The sequence below is a fragment of the Branchiostoma lanceolatum genome, chromosome 4, assembly GCF_035083965.1.
Source record: "Branchiostoma lanceolatum isolate klBraLanc5 chromosome 4, klBraLanc5.hap2, whole genome shotgun sequence".
NCBI lineage: Eukaryota > Metazoa > Chordata > Leptocardii > Amphioxiformes > Branchiostomatidae > Branchiostoma > Branchiostoma lanceolatum.
Genome location: NC_089725.1, coordinates 31,758,474 through 31,780,886, shown reverse-complemented (window position 1 = coordinate 31,780,886; position 22,413 = coordinate 31,758,474). Strand labels below are relative to the sequence as shown.

The window sequence follows — 22,413 nt, the reverse complement described above, 5'->3', positions numbered from 1 at the left end:
TGCCCATCTCCGTTTTTACAGCCCTTCGACCAAAAAGGCCACTGCATAAGGGGGTAATCTGCTGGTAGTGGGTGTGTTCAACTTCCATGCTCTTTCTAATAAATGCCAAGCAGTGCTTAGAAGTTTGTACAAGTCTTTGGTATGGAGACTATGGATTATTCATAAATGAAACACAACAAATATCCGTTCATAACCTTTGTTCCTCCCTTTATTCTATTCACCAGAACATAAATAGTTTTAGAAACATCTGTAATACGTGGTATGTTGAACAACCTTGCACGGTACGTACACGTACAAACCCCGCCACATGGTGATAAGCTGGTTCATGGTTTTAAGTGCGCATGAGTAGTGTGATACATTGTGGGTACTATGTCAAAGTTGAAGGCGTCTGGCAGTACATGTGGTATTGATCTAATCTCCAAGCAGATGTTGGGACTGAAGATTGTACTATTTCCTGGCTGCGCTGATTTTTCCTGGATGAGAGAAAAACTTGACAGCCTGAAAATATCACAATCTTCCATCCCAACTGCTGCTTGGAATTTACCATTTATGTGCCAATGCACATGTCCCCATAAACGTAGCAGCATATGTTTGTTTTTACAACACACAGCAAATAAATCAACCCATAGAGTCCTGAAAACCTAACACCACCCTCTCTACACTTCATATACCTGAAATTTCATTGCATCTTATATCTATCCATAGTTTTTTAAACATCATTTTCTCTTTTTTCATAACCAAATAAAGCGCATTTTACAGATTTTCATTCAATTTTGTACACAATTTGTATTCTATCTGTATAAAAGACAGTGATTAAACATAGCAAAGGCAAAGTAAATGCGGGCCTCCAGATCCCTTCACAAACAGGTTACATTTTAAAATAAAAAGAAACACATAACATGTAAGACAGTCTCTAGTTAGAGCGAGATGTCATGCCTGCATGTTTTAAAACTGCTATGACAGAATGTGACAGTCACTACAACTGTGGTCTATTGCTCCCTACACAGGTGAGGGCATATTCACACTTTGCATTGTTGTGTGAAGGGCAAAGTTTCACATAATTTCTGTTCCCACTTTGCAGCTTGAGTTAGGACTGCTTCCAGGCACATCCAGACAGGAAACAGTGACAAAAACACAGATCTCTAACTGGCAAATGATCTGAACCTATGAACTTTTATGACAATGGCAACAAACTTCTTGTCTGTCTTTTGAACAGACGATCCCAATTGTCTTGCCATAGGTTGTAATTACTCTAGTCTCCACCCACAAATTTCCAGTGCTTTCAGTTAGTCTTCCAGAGCAACAAAACATAAGTTTTCCTGGAGCAGCACTGAAGTGATATATCAAGCAGAATCCATGTGGGTCCCTTGATTGTACCGGGTGTGCGTTAGTCCGTCTCGTAGGACAGGTTGGGGCCGAGCCACTTCTCCACGGTAGACACGTCCATCTTCTTTCTTCTGGCGTAGTCTTCAACCTGCGGAAACAAGGACGAGACAGGGGACGTGGTCAACAAATCTGCACAAAGATTCAAGATTCAAAGTGTTGTCTGTCTGATAGTGTGGCTCCCAAATCATTCAGCATCAAATGATGATATCATTTCACCTGAAAATGATGTCCTTTTTCGTCAGAAAAAGAAAACCAATTTTGAAGTGTTATCAATACCAACTTGTCAAGCGCATCACTACAATTAAAGTAACCAAGTCGGCAGTATTTTTTCCACTGATTAACTAATGATATTCTCCCAGTCAGAGCTTGCCTCAAATTCTAGGCTGCCTCAAACAAATTTGGGTTGCCCAAGGAGGCTGCCTCAAATTCAGGTTGCACAGTGAAAGTGGGCAACCTTTCGTTCAAACTGACCTGATCCTTGCCGATCTTGCCCACTGCGAAGTACACCGCCTTGGGATGTGCGAAGAAGAGGCCGGACACGGAGGCGGCGGGGTCCATGGCGAGCGACTCCGTAAGAACGATGCCGGTGGCACTCTGGATGTCCGCCAGCTCCCACATGGTCAGCTTCTCCGTGTGGTCCGGCTGGGAGGGGTAGCCCGGGGCCGGACGGATGCCCTGGGGGGGAAAGTGATCTAGTTTAGCTGACAGAAGGAAATGAAAGTGATCTTGATCCTGTTTAGCTGAGTGTGTTCCATGATTGAATCCCCCAGACACCATCGATGTTGTGCCCGTGGAAAAGGCACTTAACTTAACTTTCCTCACTCCACCCATGTGTAAAAATGGGCAAATTGTTCTCTATGATACGTGGCACCATTAAAATGAGTTATAGAAAACTTGAGTGCAGTGCCACGTCGTCCTTGTTTATAAAAAACGATGTATAAAAAAAATTTTAAAATTTTTAAAAAAAGACTGATTCATCTCCTTGAATACGACCTTCCACTAGCACTGACCTCGTATCTGACCCTGTGCAGGTCGCCGGTGTCCAGGTGCTCCTCAGGTGAGTACCCCCAGAACTCTCTCCGCACACGCTCGTGAAGCTCCTCCGCAAACGCCTGCACACACGGGAGGAGAGGGATGTTGTCGATAGCACAGGCAAAGAACACGACGGTACATTCATTTTTGAAAGGACTTAACTTTGAGACGGGGAAAGAAGGTTTTCAGTGTTTAACAACTTAAAAGAACAGTTGTACTGTAAATTCATCTATTATTGAGGGGACTTAATTTTGTGGTAGAAGGTTTTTGCAGTGTTTTAATCTTGATCTAATTTTTCATTTAATATATCTATTTCCATTGTTTGACTATAGTACTACAGAATCTATTTCCATTGTTTGACTATAGTACTACAGAATCTATTTCCATTGTTTGACTATAGTACTACAGAATCTATTTCCATTGTTTGACTATAGTACTACAGAATCTATTTCCATTGTTTGACTATAGTACTACAGAATTGTTTCAATCGCAAACAGCAGAATCCTCCTTTCCGCTTCTACTGAGAAATTGAATAAATTGATTTAAACTGTCGCACCTCAGCCAGCCTGTCGGCCAGCGCCTTCACCATGATGACGTTGTAGTCGTCGAACTCGGCCTTGAACTTCCTGCACATTTCCTCCGCTCCGAACACGGACGCGGCGAACAGCCCGCAGTAGTCGCGCACCCGGGCCTCGCGGGGCGCCACGCAGTCCGACAGGCACAGGTACGGGTCCGTAACGCCGGGCTCCTTCTCAGCCTGGACACATGCAGGAAGAAAAGATGTTACAAAATTGTTCGTTTGTTTGTTTGTTTGTGACAGTCCAACAGGCACAGGTACAGGTCCGCAACGCCAGGCTCTTTCTCAGCCTGGACACATGCAGGAAGAAAAGATGTTACAAAATTGTTCATTTGTTTGTTTGTTTGTGACAGTCCAACAGGCACAGGTACGGGTCCGCAACGCCGGGCTCCTTCTCAGCCTGGACACATGCAGGAAGAAAAGATGTTACAAAATTGTTCGTTTGTTTGTTTGTTTGTGACAGTCCAACAGGCACAGGTACGGGTCCGTAACTCCAAGCTCTTTCTCAGCCTGGACACGCAGGGAAAAAAAGGATTGAAGAATGTTTGAAAATAAATAACGTGCATGAAAGGATGACATACAAATTCGTGAAGCAAGCCATATATTTACAGTAGGGGCATCCTCATTAGAAAGCTTTGAACAAAACTTTTTTTTTTCTTGTCTGATAAAGAAGGACCAACCTGCTGCTTGAACCTGTACAATAAGTTTTTCTTTGTTTTTCTTTGAAGAAAACTAATCCAACCGGTGCCTAATCCCGCAGAACGTGGCCAGCAAATCCTTTGATCGTTAGCATTACTAGTAAATCTCATCTATTGTTTGTTTGTTCATATTTTTTTGTTTATTTCTTCGTTTGTTACCCACCTGCTGCCTGAGCCCGTAGAAGGGTACAAGTGGGATGCCCTCCCTTGGGATGCATTCTGTCTGTTTGCTTATTTGTTTGTTTGTTTGTTTGCTTGTTTGCTTGTTTGTTACCCACCTGCTGCCTGAGCCCGTAGAAGGTGGCGAGCGGGATGCCCTCCCGCGGCAGGCTGTCCTCCTGGAACACCTGGACGTCGTCCCCGACGCTGCAGGCGGGCCAGAACCCCAGCAGGCCGCGTGCCGTCAGCAGCTTCTCATCCTGGATCTTCCTCAGCATCGTCTGGGCCTCGTTAAACACCTTCTTAGCCTCCTCTCCTGCGGGGGAGGGAAGAAAGAACCATCATATATAAGTCATCGCCTGGGCCTCGTTAAACACCTTCTTAGCCTCCTCTCCTGCGGAGAAAGGATAGAATGAATCAATGGTACATCAGTCTCAAAGCGCAGTCTTCATCCAGTTTAGCTCTCTGACGAGCTAATCTTCCACTCGTCTTCGACTGATCATAACACTTTTTTTTAACAGAGAAGGTAGACACTATGTGAACTCAAACATGGAGCCGTCACTTTTTTAGCCCATGCACTTCCTTGTCGCAGAGGAAGTGTGTGCACCATTGAGAAAGTAACATCCTTATTGGAAGTCGAGTCCTTGAAGATCTTGGGGTATCCCCTGTTGGGGTACTTCTACACTACTTCAAGAAAGTAGGCTCCTTACCGACAGTCTTGTCCTTGAAGATCTTGGTAGTATCAACTTTAAGAAGGTAAGCACCTTATACCAACAGATCTTAGGATAGCCCCTGTTAGGGTACTTTTACACTACTTAAACAAAGTAACCTCCTTACCGACAGTCTCGTCCTTAAAGATCTTGGGGTAGCCCCTGTTGGGGTATTTTCCACGGAGCTGCCAGACGTCGAAGAAGGGTTTCCAGTCGATGTAGTCCACGAGACGGCTCAGGTCGTAGTCATCAAACACCATGGTGCCCGTGAAACTGGGCCGCACTGGACAAAACAACAAGGTTTATTTGAATGAGAAGACACATGTAAGCTATAAGACATAGTAGAGATAAGACATAGCACAGTTTCACTATTACTCTCTTGTATCTGACTTACTGCATTTAGCCCCAATGGGGCATGAATATGCATCAAACTTCATGTCATTGTCATTGTATAGTATAGTATAGTATAGCATAGTATAGTATAGTATAGTATAGAGCTGAAACTTTGATCCAACACAAGTTAGCACAGCAAATTTTCAACTGTCCTACTGCAGTAGTTCTCAAAATTCAAAGGATCAAATAACTAGGACTGGTCACTTGACGTCACAATTGGTCAAAAGTGTCAGGAAAAGTAGACATGAGAAGAGTAGGGGTAAGCATTACACTTCCTCACGAGTGTCATGTGTTGTCACAAACATTACGCTTCAATCTTAACAGAAGAAGAAGACGGATAAAGCAGATTCACTCAGACGCAATCTTGCCTGCTTTATTACCTGCTTCATATGAGGCCCAGTCCACCTCCAGTTTCCTGGCCCTAGCCTTTTCAATAGACAGGTATTTCCGGTCCTGGAAAAAAATACAAATGGTATTGTTACGTATGATGTTCTCTCGAAAGTCTATGTTACCCTTTACAGGAACTTTATCAATTTGCTTTCTGTACAATAAGCTTAACTGACACAACAAATGCACAAAAGATGGGAAAACAGAGGTCTTCAGTTAACAACTTAATAGATACTGGGATATACTTTATTTACTCCATTAACAACTGATGCTGAAAACTTAATGCAAGCAGAAATCTAAAACTAGTTACAAAATTTACATCAACAATCGATAGGGTTGGACTTGATAGTGAAAGTCGTTTGATACCTTGAGAGAGTCGTAGTGTTCTTCCCTTATTTCTTCGTACTCCTCAGCAACATCTTCTGTCAAGTCCTCTTTCTGGTCTTCGTCCATCAGAGCTGAACACTGATCATGAGAATAATAATGGAGGGTCAATGACTAGGAGTACCACCTACTGATATATGCTGGAACTTCAGGCTGCTTGTGTCTGCTTGAACACGGACAGAAAATTTTATGCTGATGTATCCTAATGAAAGATGTCAAACAAAAGATATGAAGACATACTGTAATTCTTGTTTCTTTCACTGTAACTTTAACTTCACTGTTTTCAGGGTCACCTCTGTACGGTGAACTTATCATCACCGTGAAAAACCTTCTGTAATTATCTATAATTCCATCACACATCCATTCTCCATGAAGTTAAAGTTCAGTGAAAATGTCCATTTTCCTTACACCGCGAAATTTTGCTACCGTGAACATAAAGTGAATTACAGTACACTGTTGGGCACATAACACTCCCTAGCAGGGTCCACTGGAACTGCGAGGCCACTAAAACATGATTTTGAGAAAAACATCTTCTTTCAATGACCCACGGTTCATTTCACCCCAAAGACACTGATGGCATTCTTTATTCGGCTACCATGGCCTTTGTACTATAGATGCGGAAATATTTGCGGCAGTTTTATGTTTGCAAAAACCTTTATGTTTCACCACAAACTTAAAACCACCACGAACATTTTTGTCCAATAATGTAGCAGTATGTGACTATAGCGCTGCCACAAACTTAAAAACATCACGAACACTCCATTTTCCCCTTAGCGCGAAATAAAAACCATGAATTCACAGTATCTCAGCCTGTTCTGAACCTACCACGACGACACTCTTGGAGGCGTCCAGCACGTGGATAACCGGCTCCTTGTACCGCGGCGCAATCTTCACCGCAGTGTGGGTCCTGTAGGCACAGAAGTGGACACACATTTAGCTACAATGTACACATGTATCATAAGCAAAGAAATGGACACACAATGAGCTACTATGTATCATTTAAGGAAAGAAATGGACACACAGTGAGTTAGGAGTACATGTATATGCAAAGGACATCAAATGTAGAAACTGAAGGAATTGTCCTTATGCCTGGTATCCAAACCTACCTACATTTTGTACATCTATGATAGGATTGTGTACCAGGCTAAAGGAATGGCTAAGCTAGAGTTTTTTGTCATGAATCAATTATGTATTTCATGAGCATAAATAACCGTGTATGAGATAGAGTGTATTGTATATGGAAAGGCCATGAAGTACAGAAATATTGAGTGAAAGCATTCTCTTCCTCTCTAGCTACATTTACATGTACATCAATATCAACAAATTAGACAATAAGCTGCACATTCATGAACTACATGCAAATCTCTACTGCACTTTACACTATCGAATCATTAGGATCAGTATTACATATAATAAAACAATGACAAAACTGTCTTGTTTTAGGCAGTCCCCATGGGCGCTCCCATGTTGCTTGTTTGCAGGCGCCATCTTGTTTGTTTCCTTGCTAAGTCCAGTTATCCTAAGTTGTATTTTCTTATTCCTTACATGTTTGATTTAGAACAGCAAACCTCCCTTGCATAAGTAAACTCATCATCATACCTCACACAGCAAAACCCATGTCACATGACCTACTTTGACGTGGTGGCTCCACCAATCAGGAGCGGGAGCTTCAGCCCCACCCTCTCCATCTCCTTGGCAACGAAGATCATCTCGTCGAGCGAGGGCGTGATGAGACCCGACAGCCCGATGATGTCAGCGTTCTCCTCCACGGCCGTCTTCAGGATCTTCTCGCAGGGGGTCATGACCCCGAGGTCGATGACCCTGTGGAATAAAAAAAAAGATTTGGGTGTTAAAACTGTCATACTTAATGCATCTTTTTATATCATACATGCGCATTGTATATATTGTATTATGCTATGTATTGCCTAAGTGCCTTATTCAGTGTAATTGTAATGTTAGTGGTCCGCAACATCAGCTTGTCCGCCTGGCGTTCCACTGTGTATTGTATTGTGGCAATTTCGAATAAAGTAAAGTAAAACTGTCATAAACTTTGATTTCAGTCCATCAAGAGAGGCAAAATCTTTTTGCCCATCCGAAACAGCAAAATTTGGTCTAGAGAGAAAAGGCCAGATACTGAGACAAACTGTAAATTCTTTTTGTGGGGACTTACGTGTTACATTTGCAGTAGGAGGGGAAGGATGTTTTCACAGTGTTTGAAGTTTGCGATAGAAACAATTCTGGTGTACAGTAGTAACACAGGTTGTTCGGCGTAATATAACCAGCTGCTGCTGCTGCGCCGCGTGCCTGCGAAGCTGGTGTGTTACGCCGAATGTTGGTTATACCGGCTATATAGAAACAGATACAGAATACATTGGAAACCCGTATTTGCAGTGGAGAGGCCAGGACAAACATAAAACCACCACAAACATTTGAAGATTTACAGTAGTCCGAAGTATTCCCACCTGTAGTTGTTGCAGCCCAGCACCACGCCGACGATGTTCTTCCCGATGTCGTGGACGTCTCCCTTCACGGTTGCCAGGACGATAGTTCCCGCGTACTTGGCCTACAGGAGAGAACACATCATTGTAGACTTTGCTGTGATGTGAACCTAAACATGACATCAGGTACAGGTACTGGTATAAATGTTTAGGTACAGGTACATGTACCTAAATCTGTTCAAACAAAATTTTTAAGTTTGATCCCAAATACACGGCTTTTGAGAAGTATTTTGATTTCAAAAATAATGCAAGACGTAAGGACCAAACCAGGCTATATAGAAAGGAAGTGATCAGAGAAGCGAACTGGAGTTAGAGTAGGATGGACGTTAGGCTACTGTACAACAGTCAACATGTAGGAAACAATGATACAAAGATGCATCCAGTGTTCTTGCCAGCATAGTCTGACCATAGGGACCCCCTGTGCTGTGATCTGGACCCCTCTGTTGTGTTTTAACTAGCCAAGGAGTGTTTCTTTCTGGGAAGAAACCTTTTCACCCTTCAAAAACTTATAAAAAGTTAAAACATATACTTGGCTTTAGAATGAGGCTGTGACAGAGAAAACTTTACTTCACAAAATTTATCCCTCAAAGTACAGGAAAAAGTGTCTCATTTGGTTATGAATTTTGAAATTTTCCAGAGGAAGATGCCGGACTGTTGTCATGTCTTTGGCATTCCATGCATGTATCTGACCCCTATGCTGTGAAAAAATTCTGGTGACATTACCAACTGGATTTGGGGTTAAACGGACGTTTTGGGGGACCTCACCCAAAATGGGGGGTGAAAAGGAGTAAAAAGCCACTCCTTTAATCCCTTTATCACTCCTTGGGTCCAGGTAAAATGGGGTGAGAACCCCCAAAATGTCCGTTCAACCCCACATCCTGTTGTAGTGTGATAACTTGGCATCCTTACGTTCTCATCCCAGGTGCCCTCTGCCATCATCTGCTCCTTCATCGAGGCCTTCTCCTCCTCCATGTACGGGATGAGGTGAGCCACGGCTTTCTTCATCACACGTGCCGACTTTATCACCTGGAGATGGGAGAACAACATGGTGGCTCTTCAATTTAACTATCCCTCACGTCAGATATTGATGATGAATGTAACTAGCACTACAACTTGTATTTCAATATTGAAAAATATGGATACTGCAAAATGATAGATTTATCTGGTCTTATTTCAATACTGTAAAAATGCTATAACAAATTTGGACATTGCGAAAATACTGCAAACTGTACTTGCACATTGTAAAATAAATGTAGGCATGGATGTTATTCATAAAATTACATTTGAAGATTGAAAGAATGAATGAAATGTATGAATGAATTCAATGATTGAATGGATGGATGAATGAATGAATGTATGAATCAATATCATTTAATTTTTTCTTACTGTGCCTACTTAGAGTTCTTACTTAGAGGACAACAAGGTACCAACCTGTGGCAGGAACATCTTGCCGGCGCCGAAGAGATCTCCCACGATGCTCATGCCCTTCATGAGAGGGCCCTCAATCACGTTCAGGGGACGGGGGTACCTCTCTGAGTTGGACCTGGCTTCTTCTGTGTCTTCTACCGCGTACTTGTCTATACCCTGCAAGTAACAATGGTAAGGGGATCAATCTATCAATCAATCAATCTATCAATCAATCAATCAATCAATCACACAGGGAGTATGGGTAAAGTATCTCTTTGTGTTGGCCCTGGCTTCTTCTATCTCTTCTACTACATACTTTGTACTATGTTCTTGTCTAAGGCTACACCCTGCAAGTAACGACAGCATAATGACAGCAATGGATCAATCACATTCAGGGGACAGGGTTATCTCTCTGAGTTGGACCTATCTTCTTCTGTGTCCTCTACCGCGTACTTGTCTATACCCTGCAAGTGATGATGGTAAGGGGAACAATCAATCAATCAATCAATCAATCTATCAATCAATCAATCAATCAATCATACAGGGAGTGGGGGTACAGTATCTCTCTGTGTTGGCTCTGGCCACTTCTGTGCCTTCTTATTAACTGCATACTTTTGCAAGTAACAACACCAACTCGAGTCTACACGTACATGTACTTTGAACAAGAATTTGGACTACATATTTCAAATGTACATGATGTTAACTGTCCATGATATGTAGAAATATAAGACAAACAACACACAGGTGTGTGGAGGAGCAGACAATGAAACACCTGCTAGAGCAGCAATTTCAGGTGTGCAGTTACACCTAGGCAGAGTGAGGAAAGTCATGTACAAAAATGTAGACCGTGGCACTCACCTTTACTAAAGAATGCTCCAGTCTCTCCTCCACAGACCGACTTCTCCACTCCTCAGACTCCTGCTCCTTCTTAGCACCTTTCCCGTGAACCTGAAACAGGAGACCTCTCTGTCAGCTAGCTTTAACCTTTAGCACACTGAAGTAGCTGTTTGGCACCCAATTCCCTATTGGTTACAGAGTTAGGCAGCAGGGAGAAGGTTAACCACTGTCTTGGTGTTACATGTAGATTTGGGTATCTTATAAGCATGAAAGTTTATCTGTTTTGGAAGATATCATTAATATGATACAAAATTGTAAACTTTAAAGTTAACATTCCAACAGAGTTTGGACCAGGGATGTCTCCAACTTTAATTTTCGTCCCACTCATTGTTTGCTGTTGATTTTTGTTGTTAAATCTGTCATTCTAAACTTGGGAATATACATTTTGTATCAATTTCATACCATGAAGGACATATTTTTTTTGATGGAAGGGGTGAACTTTTTCTGTCCTTACAAACAAATTTTCCGTCCCAGAATAGCAGGATGCAACCCTATGCTTTGTCAACCAATGACACCGTTTTATCTTTTTAAGTTGGATAATGCCGAATCTTTGTGTATATTCAAGTATGGTTTAACCATGCAGACTGCTGTGCTTACCTGTGCGTAGGCGAGCATCTTCTCGGTGGCCTCGGGGTCCTTGTTCCAGATGAGGTCCTCACACAGCTTGAGCAGCTCCTCGCTGATGTCATCGTACAGGGGAAGGTTTCCCGCGTTCACGATGCCCATGTCCATTCCAGCCTGGGGGGAGGGAAAGGTTTGTTTGTGTGTTTGAACCTTTGCTTAGCAGTAAAGCAGTCATCCTCAACTGAGGCTAAGCATGATGCTTTTTAAGTAGTACAATATAGCATAGTGCAATGAGGCTTTGCTGCCGCTCAAGTCTTCAGCCGAGATCACCTTTCTTTGTTGTCAGGTTTTCTTTTTGTCTGCCAGCCAAAAAGAAAACCTGTCAAAATAGAAAGCCTGACAAAAACAAGCCTAACCTCTGCTTAGAGAATATCTCAGACTAACACAGCTACAGATACAGGCTATGACTGGTGCGTACCTTGATAGCATGGTACAGGAACACGCTGTCCATGTTCTCTCTGACTAGACTAACACAGCTACAGATACAGGATATGATCGGTGCGTACCTTGATAGCATGGTACAGGAACACGCTGTCCATGTTCTCTCTGACTAGACTAACACAGCTACAGATACAGGATATGATCGGTGCGTACCTTGATAGCGTGATACAGGAACACGCTGTGCATGTTTCTCTGACTAGACTAACACAGCTACAGATACAGGATATGATCGGTGCGTACCTTGATAGCGTGATACAGGAACACGCTGTGCATGTTTCTCTGACTAGACTAACACAGCTACAGATACAGGATATGATCGGTGCGTACCTTGATAGCGTGATACAGGAACACGCTGTGCATGTTTCTCTGACTAGACTAACACAGCTACAGATACAGGATATGATCGGTGCGTACCTTGATAGCGTGATACAGGAACACGCTGTGCATGGCCTCTCTGACTAGACTAACACAGCTACAGATACAGGCTATGATCGGTGCGTACCTTGATAGCATGGTACAGGAACACGCTGTCCATGTTCTCTCTGACTAGACTAACACAGCTACAGATACAGGATATGATCGGTGCGTACCTTGATAGCGTGGTAGAGGAACACACTGTGCATGTTCTCTCTGACTAGACTAACACAGTTACAGATACAGGCTATGATCGGTGCGTACCTTGATAGCGTGGTACAGGAACACGCTGTGCATGGCCTCTCTGACTAGACTAACACAGCTACAGATACAGACTATGATCTGTGCATACCTTGATAGCGTGGTACAGGAACACGCTGTGCATGGCCTCTCTGACTAGACTAACACAGTTACAGATACAGGATATGATCGGTGCGTACCTTGATAGCGTGATACAGGAACACGCTGTGCATGGCCTCTCTGACTAGACTAACACAGTTACAGATACAGGATATGATTGGTGCATACCTTGATAGCGTGGTACAGGAACACGCTGTGCATGGCCTCTCTGACTAGACTAACACAGTTACAGATACAGGATATGATTGGTGCATACCTTGATAGCGTGGTACAGGAACACGCTGTGCATGGCCTCTCTGACTAGACTAACACAGCTACAGATACAGACTATGATCTGTGCATACCTTGATAGCGTGATACAGGAACACGCTGTGCATGTTTCTCTGACTAGACTAACACAGCTACAGATACAGACTATAATCTGTGCGTACCTTGATAGCGTGATACAGGAACACGCTGTGCATGTTTCTCTGACTAGACTAACACAGCTACAGATACAGGATATGATCGGTGCGTACCTTGATAGCGTGATACAGGAACACGCTGTGCATGGCCTCTCTGACTAGACTAACACAGCTACAGATACAGGATATGATCGTGCGTACCTTGATGGCATGGTACAGGAACACACTGTGCATGTTTCTCTGACTAGACTAACACAGCTACAGATACAGACTATGATCGGTGCGTACCTTGATAGCGTGGTAGAGGAAGACGCTGTGCATGGCCTCTCGGATCCTCTCCATGCCTCGGAAGGAGAAGGACAGGTTGGACAGGCCTCCGCTCACCCGACAGCCGGGAAGGGTTTTCTGTCACCAGAACCATAAAATACACATCTTAAACTGCTGGGACATTTGGTGACAAGTAAAAATACTGGACACCAAATGTGATAACTTTGTATCAGCAATGAAGGAGACAATGTTCAGAGTATTTTTAATGACAAAGGGCTTGAGGACAACCAAAGCTCTGGTCAAAAAGAGTCACCTTTCTTGTAGTTTGATTAAATCAAGCTACTGAGAAATATGATTTCAAGAATTTGGCGGAAATTTTAAGATTTTCATCATCATGTCGGGCGAGTTGCGATTTTAGGAAATCTTAAAATAACAATAATATGAAGGTTTGTAAGAATTACAAAGACCCCACAGTAGATATTATGATAAAACATACTCTCTAATGAGTAAGACATTTCAGATAGCATTAGCCACTATCTTTCATCATCCCAAAGAAGTACTTGAGCAAGAGAACTTAAAGTGTCCACAATCCCGTACCTTGATGATCCTCGTTGCCTCGATGAAGTTGATGGCGTACTCGTTGTGTTCCTCCATGCCGGTTGCTATGGTGAGGATGTTGGGGTCGAAGATGATGTCACAAGGATTGAACCCGACCTTCTCCACCAGCAGATTGTACGACCTTGTGCAGATCTTGACCTTGTGTTCAACATCTGTGGCCTGGGGACAAAAATTAAGGTCATAGTTCAAATGTGTGATCAAGAAAAAAACTTGAGCAGCTGACTGTGAGATTGGGAACAAGTATATCATGCCACACTTCAGTCACACTATAGAACTTACCAAAAATCACTATCAATTTGACAACTTGGGTACCCTGAAGAAAAAAATGGTGTTGTTGAGTTCAACAGCTGGATATCTGAAGTGAGCATACCTCGGGGATTACTGATGCTGTAGTAGCAGATCCCTTTAGATTCAACTTTTTTTAATGTGGAGGTGGATTTACGAGAGTTATGCTACAGGTTGCAAAGGCTCAAACTATTCAGTCACTTAAACAGCTTGGGCTACTGACAAATCTGGTGTGTTACACCATCAGGCAGTTATCCCAGGGGAAGGAAGGATGCTTACTACATATCAGGGTTGAGATTGCAATTCGTCTGGTTGAGACCACAATCTGATTGGGATCCTTATCTCTGCCAGTTCAATAGTCTATTTCACTAGTGGAGATCCTGATGGGAGTCTGTCAACAGACACTCTGATCTCAATCTCTACTTGTAAAGTCGTCGATTCTGCCAGATCGCAATCCCTAACACATATAAACTGATAGGAATCCAGCAGGCCTGACCTGTCCCGTCTCGTCGAAGGCCATGATGACGACGGCGGCGCCGTATCGCTTGACGGTCCTGGCCTTCGTGAGAAAGTCGTCCTCCCCCTCCTTCAGGCTGATGCTGTTCACGATGCACTTCCCCTGGGAGCACTTCAGCCCCGCCTCGATCACCGCGAAGTTGGACGAGTCGATGCACAGCGGCACCTGCCATGGTGTGGAGAGGAAAGGATAGAGACTTCAATCAGTGGATCTTGAAGACCATAAAAATGATTGCTATAGCTTCTGTACACACTTCCATGACAGGTTTAAAATGGAAAAGTAAATGCATGCCATTTCACTTTTCCTGCTTTTTTTGCACTGCTCCTAAGAAGGCCAGAGACTATAAACACTATATACATGTACAACATACTGAGGAAACGTCCCTATCAACCAGGACAGTTTCACATGCATGTGTATACAGTACTCACATGTACAGTGTCACTTAGGTTTTGATTATCACTGGCTACATTGTATGTTTAGAATTGTGGGAGACCACACCAAAGATCCTGTGCTCTTGCTGTTAAAATCCTTTTTTTGGAAATGATGTAAAACATTAGCTGTGTTAGTTGCTGACCTTGCAGATTTCTGGCTCCGTTGCGATGAGGTTGAGGAAGCGAGCCATGGCAGCCTTGCCATCCAGCATGCCCTCGTCCATGTTGATGTCCAGCACCTGGGCACCCATCTCCACCTGCAGCTTAGCCACACTCAGGGCTTTCTGTGGGGGGAAGGGTACTGTACATGTATATTCATTTACAGCAAAGTATACATCAAGGGTTTGCTGAATCTTTGAGTTTGCAGTTGAAACAGTAGTAGCAAAACATTGGAAAAGCAGGCACATTTGGGAGTGTGATGAAACAGTGTTCATCATGGGAAGATTCAAATCAAGGACAAATAGTTCCTTTTTGCAGAACTGTTCACTTTTTGGTAAACAATTGGTCCTTTGATGTATGGTAATTTTTCTATAAAATTACATGCACACACCTCATAGTCCCCTCGTTGGATCATCTTGCTGAAGGCCCTGGAGCCCGCCACGTTACACCTCTCTCCGATGTTCACGAACAACGTGTGCGGACCGACATACATGGGTTCTAGTCCCGAGAGCAGCATGTGCCCCTCATGAAGTATGGAGGGGAACTTCCTGGGTCTGAACGGTCGTACGGCATCTGCTATGGCTCTGGGAGAGGAACAGCCATCAGAGTTATAAGGTGGCAAGGTGCTCTTGCAGTTAGGGTTGTTGACTTAGAATCTGAAGGTTCTGGTTTCAAATCCCTAGCAGGCCCTGTTGTGCCCATGGGAAAGACACTGTACACATATTTCCTCACTCGACTCTGGGGAAAATGAGCACCTAGCTTCAGCCGACATGTTGTGTAAGGTCCTATGTTTGAGCAGAGGCACAACTCAAGCACATTAAAGAACCCACACCACTCTTCCACACGGGTTCCATCCTGATGTTAGTAGATCAAACCTTACAGTTCAGTCTTACACAGGTTGTACTTACGATACAATGCAATATTTATTTATTTACTTCTCCTCATTACGTAGGAATGTAATGATGTTTACTACACAAGTTTTTTCTTGACTCTTATCCGTGACCTCCCCCTCCGCTTTGACCTTGATGTTGAAAAGCGGTTGTGTGGGCCAAACAAGCATTTCGAAGGAAAAGAAAGGCCTTGACTTGACTTGGTGTGTTAAAGACAATTTACCAGCGATGCGAAACAAACAGAGAGAGCTCACTTGATGTGTGCAGGGGTCGTTCCACAGCAGCCTCCCACCAGGTTCAACAGGCCATCCTTGGCAAACACCTGGTGGGGAGGGGGGCGAGATCAAACACAATGAACAAAGAATCAACTCACAGTTTTATAACACACACATATGCATGATCACAGAGAAATGTCTTTAAAATGGCAGGACAAGGTGACAAGGACACCTAAAATGTTGTATCCTTTGTATCACAATTCACACAACCTAGAATGTATTAGACAAGAGAGTCTTGAAAATAACTCAGTTTCAGAGTTGACGACTCACTCGTAAATGTTCTGCCATTATTTCTGGAGTTTCGTCGTAGCCTCCGAGAGCATTTGGTAAGCCTGTACATGGAGAAAGCACAAGGTTGTGAAATAACTTAAAAAATTAAGTGTCATCTCTCATCTAACTGGTGTATTTATAAAGAGAATTCAAACTCTACAACTGGATTTATTTCCGGACGTTTCGAGTGACATCAATCTGGATGTCTAACGTTCACAAACGTAACTGGACCAGGTGTATTATTTAGCAATAGCTAGTCCCCATATGATATAGAACTCCATAGTAATATGTAAGACCCATAAATCAAACAATAGAAAGGCTTATTACACAGGTGCGAACACTGCAGGATGAAGGTCCAGGGTATGTACTGTAAATCTTGAAATGTTTGCGGTGGTTTTATTTTCGCCGTTTTTACAGTGACCTTTCTACCGCAAAGTACTGACACAGCTAATATGTATTTCCAACTTATCATACTGTACTGCACAATTGTTTAATGGCGAACTTAAGACTTTGCAAAAACCTTTCCCATTCTACCACAAAAATTAATGAATTTATAGTTACTATCTAGATTTTTCCTTCTACATACCAGCGTTAGGGTAGCACAGTACGTAGGATGTGGTGTTCTTGCCGATGGCTTCTATAAACGGCCTCATTTCTGTGGCTCCCAACGCACAGTTCAGGCCAAGGCTGGGGGAACAGGAACAACAAGTCTGATCATCTGATTCAGTTCGAATATCAGTCAAACATAATCTCTTACTACATGTACTTACAGTACTACGTACTTACGAAGAAGTGTATATATTGTGCCATGGACTAAGAATTATGTACAAAGTGCATTCTCATTGAGACTCTTATGAGACTATGAGATGCTGTCAAATTTGCAATGGTCACGGAGGTTTAAGTTTCACAGTTTCCAAGTTGACCTTCTACAGCAAAACTATGACACAGCAAATATGCGTTCCAATGTATCCTTACTACACTACAGAATTGTTTCTATTACAAACTGCAAACACCACAAAAACATCCTTTATAAGTCCCGACAAAAATGAATTGATTTACAGTTACTGTAGCATTAAGCATACATGTATGTTGAGTTAAGAATAGTGTTTGAAACTGCTGTTCACCCAGCTTATTGAAATCAAGTGTGAGTACTGACCACATGGGTTCTGCCTGGGACACGCTGATCACAAACGCTTCTGAGGTCTGTCCTGATAACGTTCGACCGCTTCTGTCTACTATTGTTCCTGATACCTGGGGAAACAACAAAATTAATGGACATAACTATGTATAAAAAGTAGAGGTCTCTTGATGCTTTTTGACTTTGCAGTAGGTTATTTTGACACTGGTTATAACAAGAAGTACTAGTCGGAAGTCCTGTATACAGATGTTATAAACAACAAAATTCCTCTGCGCAGTTGATCAAGACATTATTCAAAATTCAAAGACAAGAAAATAACTAAAGACAGCAACCCTTTTCAGTAGTGTTATTCTAAAAAGAGATAACCGTGCTGGATTCAAATTCCTGCAGTTTCAAAAGGAATAAGAGTAGCATCAAAAACTTTAATAAAAACACATTATACATGTCACTTCTGTTGGCAGGACTGTTATACATACATGCATATACGGGTAACGTGTACATGTACTTACAAAGATGGGGACTGGCTTGTATTCTTCTTCAAAAAGCTGGGAAAGGGCAAATAGAGCAGCCTGAAACATAAAGAATACATACAAAACATCAAAAGTTTATAAAGTACAAATTACAATATATTCAAACCTGTATTAGTGATCAACTGTGAAAAAGGATCACCTAGCCATTATGGCTACATTTTGGCCTAAAATTATCTTTCCCCTAAATTGTGTACTTGGTATCACCAGAATGGCTGTAAAACTGTTGCAATCTTTACTTACTGTAGTACTGAAGTTTTATTACAAACGAAAGACAATATTGGCAAAGTTACCTTGGAGTTGGCCGTGTCAAAGATAGTTTCCACCATGAGTACATCAGACCCTCCATCCAGTAAACCTCTGGCTTGTTCAGCGTAGGCATCCACCAGCTCATCCCATGCTGGAGGGGGCAGAAATACATCAACCAATGGCTACATTTTTTATATCTTTCACTGAGCTGTACACATACATACATACACCCATATAGAATACAACATGTTGTATTCCGTATCGCCTGAGGTGCCGGGACCAGGGGTGATGCAGAATACACCGTGTTGTATTTCATTCATGTCATACCCACCCGAAAAAAAAAAAAATTCAATGTGAAATGCACCAGAAGTTGAGAAAGTTTTGTTTCCTTGAACAAAAATATTGTGACACTGACAGCAAACTATATACAGAAAAAAAGCCCTGGCTATTAATTATCTACAATGGAGCATGACTTACTGCATAGTCAAATTCATCGTAGGCTGTCATGCGATTTTGATGCAATAAAATATTCAAGCAGGCTGTGACAGAGCCAACTGTCGATATGGATCCAAGACAGCCTTTTCCGTGACAAGACAGCTGAATTTTGTACAAAGAAGACCCGTCTGTACTTACTGACGTTCCTGAGACCGGGATCCTCGACTGACGGTGAGATGGACAGGGTCCTGTTGGTGGGGCCCAGCGCTCCCACCACGTACCTCTGCACACCTGGGGGGACAGGGTTATAGGAGTATGATGATGATTCGGTTTTATTATTCAAACTCAAACTTTACACAATGAACAAATACAGTCTTGCAGCCAACAAGTATATATCATACATAGTTAGCTGAATTGCACTGTGTTGCCACAAATATCAACAATCAGACTACATGGAACCGTTATCACACTGTACGTCCCTGTAAAGGGATTTCTCGCAAAACAACTGTGAAAGCGCTGTGAACAAAGCTCTCAAGTCAACAACCCTTGGCCAAAGCAAAATATATTCCGCTATAGTTCAAGAAGGGACCCTCTGTAAAGTTTTCAAACTCAATCAATCAAAACTAGTACTACAATGACTTTTATCATGTAGTTATGACACAGAAAGAGGTAGATACATTCGTATGTGTACATCTGTACAGCCCAATTTTTAGTTACAATGCACACAGTTTTTACATGGGTCTAAACTCCACCCAGATAACCCATGCAGCTGTCCTGCCACCCACCTGTGTCTGCTGTGACCTTGTCTGCAGCTTTCTTGGCCAGTTCTGCCGACACCTTGTTCAGCCTGTACACCTGGGAGTTCACGGGCAGAGACGAGAGACACATGTCAAAAAACTGGAATATTTCCCTTGACCTGAGGAAAAACTTCAAATGTTGGATTGGTACTTTTGTTTGGTCATCTCACTCACTTAATTGTTAAGTGTCTTTGTTGAAGTTAAAGTCATGACCGATATACCACAACAGCAATAAAACTCTGAGCTTGCCGGGAGCAAGGTGCCATGAAATAAATTAAAGAAAGACTGAATGCAGTTGCAGAATGTTTCTATAACAGCGGATGCAGAAACCAGTGAAAGAGATGCCCTTGGAAATGACAGATTAAGTTCTACTGTAACTCTACTAACATTTGGGAAATTGTATTCAACTTTAGGCTTTATATTTCAACTTGTTTAACAAGTTGAAATATAAAGCCTAAAGTTGAATACAATTTCCCAACATGATACTGTCTTTCCAAATTCTAAGTGACCCATGAATGATAGAACAGAAGGCAGACCGTACCAGTTCCTCCATGCCATAGTCAGCCTGGGCGATCCTGGTTCCACTGAAGGTGTTCGTCTCAGCAAAGTCTGCACCAGCCTCTAGATATGCCTGCATCACGGAAACAGTAACATACATGTAGCATCAGACTCTCTGCGTACTAAATCATCAGTTCTTAAACTGTTAGACTCAAAAGTAAAATCATTCTGAATTCTATTCAGTTTTCTGAATCTCCTTAATTTTGATAACCAAAACCAAACACAAATGCCTGTGAAGAATACTGTTAAAAACTCAATGGGTTGCAAGAGAAAATAGTAGAAATTGACCTAATAGCTGTATGTATGATAATTCTACCACAAGAGTTTCTGGCAAATTATTCTCCCTTTTAGTATTAGCCAGCATAGTCAGTCTGGTAGAGACTAGACCAGTTTGTAACCCAGTTCCCACCTTGTGGATGTCGTACACAATGCTGGGCTGTGTGAGGCTCAGGAGGTCGTTGTTCCCCTTCAGGAGTTTGTGCCAATCCTTAAACTCATCACCACGGTAACCGTCCTCCTCCAGGTGGTACCCCTGGATCATGGTGCCCATCCCTCCGTCCAGGATCATGATCCGCTCGCGCAGGGTGGCGGCGATCTTAGCCGCTACCTCTGTGGGATCAACACAGGTCATTGATAGTACTGGGACATGACAAGACAGTATACAAATGTATGTTTTTATTGCTGATAATATAGAAGTTTATTGCAAGTTCATGCCCGTGGGCTAATTGCAAATACATGATAAAACATAGGAAAAACATACAAGCGTCAGTAAACTGTGTCTGACTTTGCTGTAACAATAGGTTACTGGTACTATATACAATTGTTGGCTATATCTAAATTAGCTGGGTTTGACTTCTTTTTTGGAAGCAGTGGAAGACGAAAAGTCCCACTTTTTCTAGTATTTGTGGGTTCTGTTATTGAGTTTGAGACCAGGAAGGCTACGGAATAGTGAACAAAATTGTAGGAAACAAAATAACATTTCTTTTCGGGGGTAGGAGGCAGTGGTAGTGGCACTGGTATTACAATGTTGCAACATTAATAATGTGCATTAACAACAGTGTGTAGAATAGTAAAACTAAAACAGTGGAATCTTTGCTATGTAGGTAATTGGGATTCCAGTGTAGGTACCAAAGAACTACAATGTAGTCAATAAATCAATAAGCAGCAAATGCCATTTTGTTGACCTATTTCTAAATTTTTCAAAATGGTTTTCAAAAGTTACTCAATTTCAAGTGTAAAACCAATTTCTGTTGCTAAAGTTCAAAACAAAGCTGGTATTTCTGGAGGAAAGATCCATACTTTACAATGAAGGCAGAAATTACACAATCATTTACAGGGTACAATTGTCTGTCCATCGTATCGCATCACAGTGAATGTCTCCCGGGGCAGACTTGATGACACTGCCAAACTGTTTTATAAGATCACACTCTTCACATACGTAACCTAAATTCAGAATCAGACAAGGGCTGCATGTAGCCCTTGGTATCAACACTTAACATCAACGGCATTTTCAAGGCAACCTGACCTATCGTAGATCTTGAATTTTATTGCCTGAAAATACCGTAAACGTTGTATCTGAAGTAATTTGGAAGAAAAATTGGATCGTTGTGTTCACGTTCTCATTTCTGCTGAAGACAATGTCACAATAAGAAATACATGTAGATCGGCGCACCGACAGTATAATATTCTATTCATACGCCCATTCACCTGTTTATAAGCATTTACGTTAATGTTTATATTGCGCAACTTGCATAAGGCTCATTAAAAAAATGCTTTACTGTCAACTGTCATAAATGCGTATATCTTTCGAGGTATTGAACTAATAAGTATAGCAAGGGATCGACGCCAAGATCAGACAACGTCAGTACAACCTGTGCGCGTGCGAGCCGCTTTTGATATTCGCACGCCGCGCATGTACACAAAACAAGCCGGCCGGCTTTTCGCTTTCAGTTGTTGCATGATGGAATTTTCCTATCGGTGTCCCGCGCGACAGCTCACCTGGGTCGCGGTACTCTGACCAACTGGCCGCTCCGGAGTCTGACGCTGGAGGCATCGTCCTTGTGTGAAATATCCGTGACAGGAGAGATAAAGTACGTTTTCCTGAGTTTAGTAGACGCAGCGTGATGTTCCCTGCCGTCGGACAGCGGGTACTGCGAGTGGGAAGATGGTAAGTTTCTCGGACAACTTATACATTCCGAGATCACGTTACTTCTCGCGAGAGAACTT

The 22,413-nt window shown here is 42.5% G+C and overlaps 1 protein-coding gene across 1 annotated transcript; it reads right to left on the bottom strand.

The window, feature by feature from the left end:
• Positions 1-190: 190 nt before the first annotated feature.
• LOC136434034 (methionine synthase-like) lies at positions 191-22,362 on the bottom strand. Its single transcript, XM_066426690.1, has 31 exons — positions 22,186-22,362; positions 20,597-20,796; positions 20,171-20,260; positions 19,618-19,687; positions 19,031-19,123; positions 18,442-18,548; positions 18,131-18,190; positions 17,640-17,734; positions 17,070-17,170; positions 16,484-16,545; positions 16,193-16,260; positions 15,440-15,632; positions 15,033-15,173; positions 14,438-14,623; positions 13,636-13,815; positions 13,060-13,176; positions 11,126-11,266; positions 10,490-10,579; positions 9,656-9,808; positions 9,134-9,250; positions 8,189-8,289; positions 7,359-7,547; positions 6,552-6,633; positions 5,709-5,807; positions 5,336-5,408; positions 4,690-4,845; positions 3,972-4,168; positions 2,975-3,175; positions 2,397-2,498; positions 1,858-2,061; positions 191-1,474 (listed from the first exon to the last, which is right to left on the bottom strand). The coding sequence occupies exons 1-31, from the start codon at positions 22,238-22,240 to the stop codon at positions 1,388-1,390; spliced, it is 3,810 nt and encodes a 1,269-aa protein (XP_066282787.1). The 5' UTR covers positions 22,241-22,362; the 3' UTR covers positions 191-1,387.
• Between the last annotated feature and the right edge of the window lie 51 nt (positions 22,363-22,413).

Bases quoted from the DNA above. Each gene is read 5' to 3' on its own strand.
- LOC136434034 (XM_066426690.1), bottom strand. From the start codon at position 22,240: ATGCCTCCAGCGTCAGACTCCGGAGCGGCCAGTTGGTCAGAGTACCGC. The intron at 15,174-15,439 runs GTGTGTGCATGT...TTCCCCCCACAG, and splicing joins TCCAACGAGGGGACTATGAG to AAAGCCCTGAGTGTGGCTAA. The intron at 2,499-2,974 runs GTGCGACAGTTT...CCGTGTGTGCAG, and splicing joins TGGCCGACAGGCTGGCTGAG to GCGTTTGCGGAGGAGCTTCA.